At 36.6% G+C, this 9,201-nt stretch overlaps 1 protein-coding gene across 2 annotated transcripts; it reads left to right on the forward strand.

The window, feature by feature from the left end:
* The first annotated feature begins 205 nt into the window (after positions 1-205).
* LOC115919836 lies at positions 206-6,103 on the forward strand. Of its 2 annotated transcripts, XM_030974253.1 has the most exons (5): positions 207-956; positions 2,035-2,177; positions 2,440-2,508; positions 3,130-3,225; positions 4,025-6,103. In XM_030974253.1, the coding sequence occupies exons 3-5, from the start codon at positions 2,450-2,452 to the stop codon at positions 4,287-4,289; spliced, it is 420 nt and encodes a 139-aa protein (XP_030830113.1). In that variant the 5' UTR covers positions 207-956; positions 2,035-2,177; positions 2,440-2,449; the 3' UTR covers positions 4,290-6,103. The 2 variants fall into 2 exon arrangements, with proteins under 2 accessions (XP_030830114.1, XP_030830113.1); XM_030974254.1 differs by lacking the exon at positions 2,035-2,177 and having other exon boundaries at positions 206-956.
* The last annotated feature ends 3,098 nt before the right edge of the window (positions 6,104-9,201 follow it).

Genomic DNA, 9,201 nt, shown 5'->3' on the forward strand with positions numbered 1-9,201 from the left:
GCGCATGCGCGTGAGCGCGATTTTTTATCAAATGCTCTATATGGCCTGAAACGTATGCAAAAAAAATTTGGGATGATTTAGAGCATTTTAAATTTTTGCGCGCGCGTAAACGCGCGGATGAGCGCGCACGCGCGCATTTGCGCATGTTTATTGACCCAAAATTGACCGGACCGATATTGATATTAAAGGTATAGTTGAGTATTGGTAATTTCCAAAGTGCCCCTCCAAAACAAATTTGGTTTATTTCAGTACCATATGAAAGATCATCGAAAAAAACATGGGAGATGATAATAATTCCAAATCAAATGCTCTAATTGTTGTGCAATTTGCTTTCAAAACATTATATAAAAGTGTTTGACGTCCGGACATCACTTTTGACTTTCGACGGTTTATTTTTTGAATTTACGTGTTTAGCTCCCTCTATGTCATTTAACAACCAGCGTATTTACAACGAGTGTTTGAGTTCGTTGGTACGTACAGTACTACAGGTAGCTAGCAGGCGGGTATCCGACCGCGCGCTAGTAATACAGTACAGCTGATCAATTCCAATACGCTGCTTTCACGTAAAGTATAACACACACAGCTCATATCAGATTATCACCGGCGCCGATCGAACGCTAAATAGACAGCTACAGTCCAGACAAGCTTTGATTGAAATACGATAACGAGATCGAGATTGGAAAAGGAGCTCGAGGTCACGGACGATGGCCGACTTGGACTCAGCTAGTGCTAAGCCTAAGGACAAGGCTAAGGCTACGCTAAATCGGAATAAGACTAAGTAAGACGGTAAGAGGAAGGAGAGAAACAAGCAATGGCAGCTCGACCATCCGGCCCAGAGGAGGCGCGGGAGTGGCTGTGAACAAGGCCAGGGTACGGCGGAGAAACTTCGCGAGCTGCAGGCGGCCTTCTCGTTGCCGAGTCTAGAGGATGCAATAGACATGCCAGCTCACTGAGAGGTAAGTTGAAATGATATACGCCCCACTGCATTGGGTAGGCCTACCGTTTTAATTTGATCTAGTCTAGAGACTAGATGCATGGAATCGGCAAATTTAAGAAATTACGTTTTGTTATCTCTTGCCTTGGATTTTTAATTCAGATTTCATGAATCATATGATATTGATAGTCTAGCCTAGGTCTACAGTAGACCGAAAGCTTCAGTCTCTATATCGTCGGTTGTTCCACTGAGTCTGAGACTACGTCTGGCTACACTAGACCTCCGGATGAATTTGGTTCAAATGAAAATATTGGAAGCATATGCGATCCTACAATATTCAGTGAATGTTGTCGCGTTGAAATCGAGTCTAAAGTAATGAAATTGTAAATAATAATCTCTTTATGGGGTATACTATAACTCTCTCTCAAGGTCAATATATTAATTCAGCTATACAACAAGCTACAATTGACCGATTGGCTATTACCTTTTTGAAATTATATATCACAACTACATATTCCGGGATTTTTATGGTAGCAGCTACCGTTGTACGACCGTAGGCGCTATTTTAAATTTATCAAAATTTACCGGGAGCACCGGTAAATTTTTATATTCAATTTTTTTCGAAAGCAGAAGTGTTTTAGGAGCTAAATTTTCTAGTGCTTATAATACTTCCACAGGGGCATCCAAATATATCAAAATTGTAAAGAATCACTATCCACCCAATTTTCAAAATTTCCCAAAACTTTGTAATAGACCCTACCTTTAATGTCCCTCGTTACAACTGCAGTTTTCTTTGTAATGATGACGTGCAGGGCTAGTCAACCGGGTAAACATCCTGCTCTTTTTAAAAGTCGACAAGGTTATACTATAGCTTGCTTGAGATGTGACTGTCTCATCTATATTTATCTCTACCAAAGAGTGTCTCAACTTCACATACATGACAGAGAACCAATGCATCAGTTATTAGTCATGCAAATTCCAAATCTGGCTAGCTGTGATAATTATTAGAGAATGCCATCTTCAAAATAATTTCTTTTGGTGATTTAAAATCTGAATGTTTTTTACTTTGTGAATGACTTTCGTTTCTTCACTTTTTACAGATATGAAGAACAGACAACACAATCCATCCCCAGCGAAGAAATTCCAAGCAGCAGTAGGGGAATTAGCAGGTGAATAGTACAAGTCACCTTTGACCGCAAATTCATGGAGAACTTGGCCTACTCTGCTGATTTGCTCGCTTCAGGTAGGATTCTGTATACATGTACGAAAGGCTCTGTAAATTGAGAGGAATTTAATGAGAATGCGTTCATTACGTACATGTTTGCAAGATTGAGCTCTTTTTCGGTTATGACCTATAAAATTGGGACATATCAGCAGGTCAAGATAATGCATCTTATTTGCTCATGTGTATGACATGGGATTTTCAATATTGATTTTGTGGTATGAAAATAATGAAATGCCCTATCATTTATATCAGTTTTTATTTTGTTTTCATAATTCCTTAGGCACACCAGCATGCTCGAGTGTTTCCACAACCATATACTGATGTATGCTTCCAAGCGGTATTCCTTTGAGTAAGTATTTTTAGTATCATTTTGTATGTTTGAAGTAAGATTGTGGAAAAGTTGAAACATATCATTACAGTACGGTTACAGTTACAATATCATATTTTGAAGCAAATAGCAAAGTTAATGAGAAATTATGAATGACATCTATATAAATGCTGAAATCACTTTTGGATGCATGCAGAGTCTTGAAACAGCAGACTTTGTATCGTACTTGTGTCGGTACCTGATGTTAAGTCAAGTTGGAGTGGTTGTAGCAGGGAAATGTAACTACCTTTAATTAAAAGTCAATAATTTACAACACAAATCCAGAACTGAAGTGAATGGCTCGTATTCACAAAGGAGGTTTGTACAAACCATGGTTTGGCCAAGGTTTACATCTATGGAATGCCATTTGTAAACTGATGGAGAAGGAATGTAAACTCCATACTTGTTAACAATGTTAATTTACAATTTACGGTATGCGAGCAGCATTCCATAGATGTAAACCATCGTCAAACCATGGTTTGTACAAACCTCCTACAAACCTCCTTTGTGACTACGGGCCAATGAGTCTGAGATTTGTCTAAAGCATTTACTATTCATTCATCATGGTAGTGGTAATACCAATTGTTTGTCTTATCCATCCAGCTACCCAGCAAACCGGGCAAGGAATTTGCTTGCGGTCATCGACTACATGGCACACAAGGACAGGCCCGACCAGATTGATGAACAAGGCAATACAAAGTGAGTGGAAATTAGAAAGAAAGAAAAAAAGGTTTTCTTTTCTTTCTTGTTTTTCCTATTTTTATTTGTACATTTTTTTTTAGATGGACAAGGCAATCCAAAGTGGGTGGAGTAAAAAAAAAAACATGATTTTTTGTTTTCCCTGTGTAGTTGGACAGGGCAATCCGAATTGGCAGTTCTTTCCCATGAAATTTATCAATTTTGGGGAAATTATTAAATATCTAATTGTCCTTCCTGGGAACGCCCCTTTTAAATCGCCAAAATATGACGTCATCTAAAGAAGTTGTCCCTGTACACGACGCACATCTAAATTATGTAGATGACGGACTGTAAGCTGATGGTTTGTCAATCATGCTGCTGATTTTGGACCCTAAATGCGGACTTGGATTCAGTGTAATAATATACTTGGTGTGTAATGCAAGGTTCTGGAGTCATCAAAATCATCATAAATTTGGCAGAGTTTTGGTAAAGTAACAATCACTTACACAGAAAGATGTATATGGGACAACACACATGGTGTCGGCCTGTCGGGGCTAGTACTACCCTGATTTCCTTATCTTTCTATGCTCATTACTCAGCCAGTATACATTTTCTTCCAAAATTGTTTGGCACATGACATTTATTTGTAATCTTGAACATTCAGTGTAAGTTTCGTTAGATTCTGTGAGAATTCATTTTCTTTTTTTACCAGAACTCAAGTTTATCTTTAAGAGATATGAATCATTTCCAATTGACAAGAATGAGTGTGCATATAATGCAACTTGTTACATTTTGCATGTTCTTTTATTTTATGATACAGATATGTTGCAGTATGGTCAAAGCGTGCCAACAACTACGTGGCCCGGAAGGAGAAGGTCCCCAAGACCTACCCCTACATGTATGTACAAGGACTCATCGGTGCGATACTGGAACGCAGAGAACAGGACCAAGGACCACTGTTCTCGAAGGCTGTTCTGCTCCCTGATGACCCTAGACACACAAGGCCCCGGCTTGCACCATTTCCTCCACCACAAGTTGATGTGATCCTAGCCAGGAGACTAGGCCGATTAGAGAAATCCATGTAATCCTCTGTAGTGAACATTTGGGATTGTCTGACTTGAGAACTGCTTTTTTTCGAGCAGAGACTAAGGGATCCAAATGGCATCCTTCCGTCCATCCTCCGTGACTGTACACAAATTTGAATGAAGTCTAATGTGAAATCTTACCTGCAAAAATCAATTAGGGTTGCTAACTTTCCAACCCTGCATCTGTTTGTAACCATACTTGATTGGTAGATGCCCTTTATTGGCCTCCATGATATTCTGGAGTTGAAGGTCACATAAGTAGGTCAAAGGTCAAATGAGGTTCATTGTTGCATGATTGCATGCAAGACTCTTAATCGCCTCGATTTAATTTGTCCATGTGGCATGTTTTTAGGCTATCTTGAGGATTGGTTGGAACTTAACATTTTGTGGTCCGGAGGTGAAAGATTGCATGGCTTAGCATTACGAGCATGTATTCTTGATATGTCAGAGACCCTTTGACAAAATACCACCAAACTTGATACTAGAGTGTCCCTGGGGATCATGGGGATGTGGTTATCTGGAGAAAAAAAATCACATAACACATGATATACATGTACCAGAAATAAATTGTTATTGTTGCTAGATTAGCCACCATGCTTGGCACTTGTATATTGTATTACAATAAGAGGTTGGCAAGTTTACAAATGGAAGAAATGTAGGAATATAAAAGACAAATTGTGACATCAGTGTATAAAAGCTCTATGTGATTTATACAATTCATAATTTGTGATAAAATCAGTGCTTGCTCATGTGGAAATGGTGGATATTTCAATTTGTATCTATTTGGCAACCTATATTCCTTGAAGAAGTTACGGTAGTAATTATAAAATTTACAGCCAAGAGGTCAAACCATGAGTCAACAATGTGTTTGGTTTTAGTGACTGTGCATGTAACTGAGGTGACAGTCGATCATGAAAAAGACTATACTTCGGAACCTGTTGAAAATCAACATGGACAGAAGAAAGATTTGTAGAATATCTTATTGTAAATAGTCTTCATTTTTTGTTTAATGCAATCAATGTGACTAAAATAATGCAAGCGAAAAAGAGAAATGATCACAAGACAGCAAAACAGTTGGTTTCATGCATCATTTGAATCAATGAACGTGAATCAGCTCAACGCCAAAGTATTGCGGTTCAAGGTTATACCATCAAGAGATATGCTGCCTGTAACTACTTTGTAGTTTGAAAGGGTGTATAAAGGAATAAGGATACAGTTGGGCAGGCGAGTCTTTCTGTTGGTCTATTGTAAAAAACTGGGTCAAATTTTTTCCAATTTTTTTGCAAATTGTAATAAAACTTGGTATACCGATTGACCCGAGGGTGTGCAAGACACATTTGTTGTGTCTGTCTGTTAGGTACCTCCATGGTAACCAAGCTTTGCACAAAGAATACAATTTTGTTTTAATAATCTTGTGGAGCATATTCTTTCCAAGTTTTAGCAATTTTATAGTTTTGGTATCTTTGATGAGGCATTATAATAACAGTATAAAACTCAATGCATGTGCAGTGTGTAAAATAAGTATGTGAGCAAACTATTGGAAGTAGTTTGATCGATTCATATGAAACTCAGTACACACAACGCAGAATTGCCTTTTGTGTGCGTATAGGACATGACCAGTTTTGAAATGTCTGTGCTATTTTTTTGAAAAACCTTATGTTGGATGTTAATCACTTGAGGTGATATTCATAGTCGAGCATTAGGGAAGATGAAAGACATATATGTACCTAACTATACTTAATTTTGTGCTGAAACTGATATGATTCAGGATTTGAGATCGATATGGAGTATGTATACATGTATACTCGTACACATTAAGGAAAAGAATCACTCAGACAATTTTTAAAGCATTTATATATAAAGTAAGATGTGAAACTTAAAAGATAAAACCAGTTATGGTCATGCGACTGCATTGTGAAAGGATTGTTGTGGAATCGATCAGAAAAGGTTGATCATCTAGCATATAAGTCTTGGTGTGTACTGCAAGGTTCTAGAATCATCGAAATGATAAAAAAATTGGCCCAGTCTTGGTAAAGTTACAAGCACTGTACACAGAAAGATGTATATGGGACTACGCACAAGTGCGCGACACATGCGTTATATCTATCAAGTCCAAATAGATATAATAATTTACCAAATATATCAATTAGGAGGCAGTTTCTCGGCAAAATTTGTATGATCACGTACTAGTCAAAACATTGTGTGCGGGCAAGCACTGAATCAAATGACCGGGGTAATAGTATATTTGTCAAGCGCGTAGAAACATTACTGTTAGAGATACTTTTCTTTGGTAAACTTATCTACACATTGCCTATAGAGTATGTCAAGTTTTTATGAAAGACACAAGATAAGATGTATATAAATAAGCAGTAACTAATAAGTAACAAGACATGGTGGTATACAAATAAAGTATATTGCTCCTTCTTAATGACGACGGTTAAAGTTGTCATAGCGATAGATGCTAAATAAAAATGTGCCTTTTTTAATACACATGATCTGTTTGTATGCAATGGTTGAAATCAACATCACGTTTAAATATTGCCTTCAGTTCAGCAATTATAATTTGTATTCATCTCAATAATGTTGTGTAAATTTAACTGTTAGTTATGGCCGAATAAAGCTTTCAATGTACACCATAAAAATATGTTATGTATCTTCATTTTAGCATTACTATAATTATATTAAAATCTTATGTCTTTACACATTTACAAGTTATCACGTACTGACGTAGGTCATGCAATACACAGGCACTGTAGAACACAACTTATTTACAAGAAGTTACAATCACTTTTTTTTTTAAACTTTACAATTGCATGCAGTACCAAAATAAGAATACTGAAAAACACTGCATTATGGACAAGTATGAATCAAGTAAGATGTTAAATAAATTCACTACTGTTATTCATTATAGTATACTGATACAACAATTTTTAATATTTTTTTAAATTTATTTCTTTTTATTTCTCCACTTTCCCTTTAGCCATGTACCTTCATGTTGTTATATATGTTAAAGGTGTCGCTCTGGACCTATTACATATGATAAGACAAAAAATCCACCAGTTATTTCTGATTTCTATCAAATTTTTAGATTTTGTGTTGTTGTTGTTGTTTGGTATTATCGGCGTTTCATTCTTTTTTAGAATATTTACGCCTTTCACTTTATTTCTTTTTTTTCTTCTATTGTTGGTACTATTTGTCAATTCATATTCATCTCTTTTTTTTGGATAATATAATCTCAGATCTACTGGTCCATGAAAACCCCTCACCGCAATTGGCACCTTCCTGCCAGACCGGCGCGGTACATTGCGCAATCTTCTCGGCCATCATTGGCCTAGGCAACTCTGGTGCCGGTGAGAGGATTCTGGGGTAGATCTTTTGAGTCTCTTGGGGTTTACCGTCCTCAATCCGTCTTTACTCTTTCTTACCTTTTCTGTTCTAGTATTTTTCCATTTTGTAAAACCTTATTTTTCTATCAAAGTGGGTATTAACATTTTAGGGCATTTGGTTGTCGTGCGATATGTGCCAAAAAAAAAATGTGGATTTAGTAATTCCTTTTTGAATGAAACATGGATTTAGCTTCTTTTGGAATTGAATGGATTTAGCTCCTTTTGGAATGAAACTGTAATAATGTTGTTTACTTTCTTTTCGAAAGGTTATATTTATGTGTGATTTCACTATTATTATTTAAAAGGAAAGGTTTGCTGCTAAATTTGAATAAAATTTCAGTGACTTTATTGAGAAAATATGATTTATTTTTTATTTTTTAGGTACAATAACATGTTTCATTCCAAAAGGAGCTAAATCCACGAAAATAAAAAATCAAAAAATTTAGTAAACATCAGAAAAGCCGAAGGGAAGATTTTTTCTTATCATTATTGGCAGATAATCAGGTCCATGCAGGGTGACACCTTAAACATATATAACAACATGAAGGTATACATGGCTAAAGGGAAAGTGGAGAAATAAAAAAGGCAATTTACTCAGAAGTACCCAAAGTGGATTTGGCTCCTTTTGGAATGAAACTCTTCACATATTATAAAAGGAAGACAAGTAATATAAAAGGAAAAACGAAGGCCCACGTCATTTACATAGAAGGTAGGTGGACAGATAACCTCGATGTTTTTAATCTAATTTCATCTGGGAGATCATTCCACAGCTTTGTTCCTACAAACGAAATACAAAATTGCCCTTGCGTTGTCTCACATATTGGTTGATAGATAGAGTAAGCCACTTTCTTTACATTGTAGAAGTAATCAACTGGGTCATACGACGTACAATACATACACATACACTACTACTAGGTCGAGCGTACTCGCACTACATACACATACAGTATTCGCATATCGCGCTCAAAAACAATAGCGCTACCAGTACCACAGACCATGCAATTATGTGCAGGCCTCGCATACCATAATGTGTACAATATAAATCAGTCAGCGCGCTATAGACATGGTTCGGATATTACTTGCACGCCCATATCCGATCGTCGTCTTGGCGAAAATTCACGGTGTGCTGCCGCTTGACCGAGAGGTGGCGCTATACAATTACACTGAACACGCCTCGAAAGTAAAATTTTTGATAAATAAAATCATTTGCAGTCGAACAGGTTTTTTGCATATAAATTCACTCTAATGTAATATTTCGGATTTATATCTTCAATGATGCATTCTTAGACATTTATTGTATGTTTTTTATGTTTAGATCATAGTTTCGTTCGCTAATGTGAGTATTGACCAACACTCAACTATTCCTTTAATCATGATAATTATGAATGAGAAAAAACTTTCCGTTATGAAGATATGATCATAAGTTAATTTTCACAAAATGGCGCATGGATGACGTCACGATAACGTCGAGTCTATGAAAAGTCACGCAGTTCTAAGTTAGACTAAGATCTATCATCATGGAAAGT

The sequence above is a fragment of the Strongylocentrotus purpuratus genome, unplaced genomic scaffold (assembly GCF_000002235.5).
Source record: "Strongylocentrotus purpuratus isolate Spur 01 unplaced genomic scaffold, Spur_5.0 spur5_scaffold_7, whole genome shotgun sequence".
NCBI classification, from domain to species: domain Eukaryota; kingdom Metazoa; phylum Echinodermata; class Echinoidea; order Camarodonta; family Strongylocentrotidae; genus Strongylocentrotus; species Strongylocentrotus purpuratus.

Bases quoted from the DNA above. Each gene is read 5' to 3' on its own strand.
- LOC115919836 (XM_030974254.1), top strand. From the start codon at position 2,450: ATGCTCGAGTGTTTCCACAACCATATACTGATGTATGCTTCCAAGCGG. The intron at 2,509-3,129 runs GTAAGTATTTTT...TTATCCATCCAG, and splicing joins TCCAAGCGGTATTCCTTTGA to CTACCCAGCAAACCGGGCAA. The intron at 3,226-4,024 runs GTGAGTGGAAAT...TTTATGATACAG, and splicing joins GATGAACAAGGCAATACAAA to ATATGTTGCAGTATGGTCAA.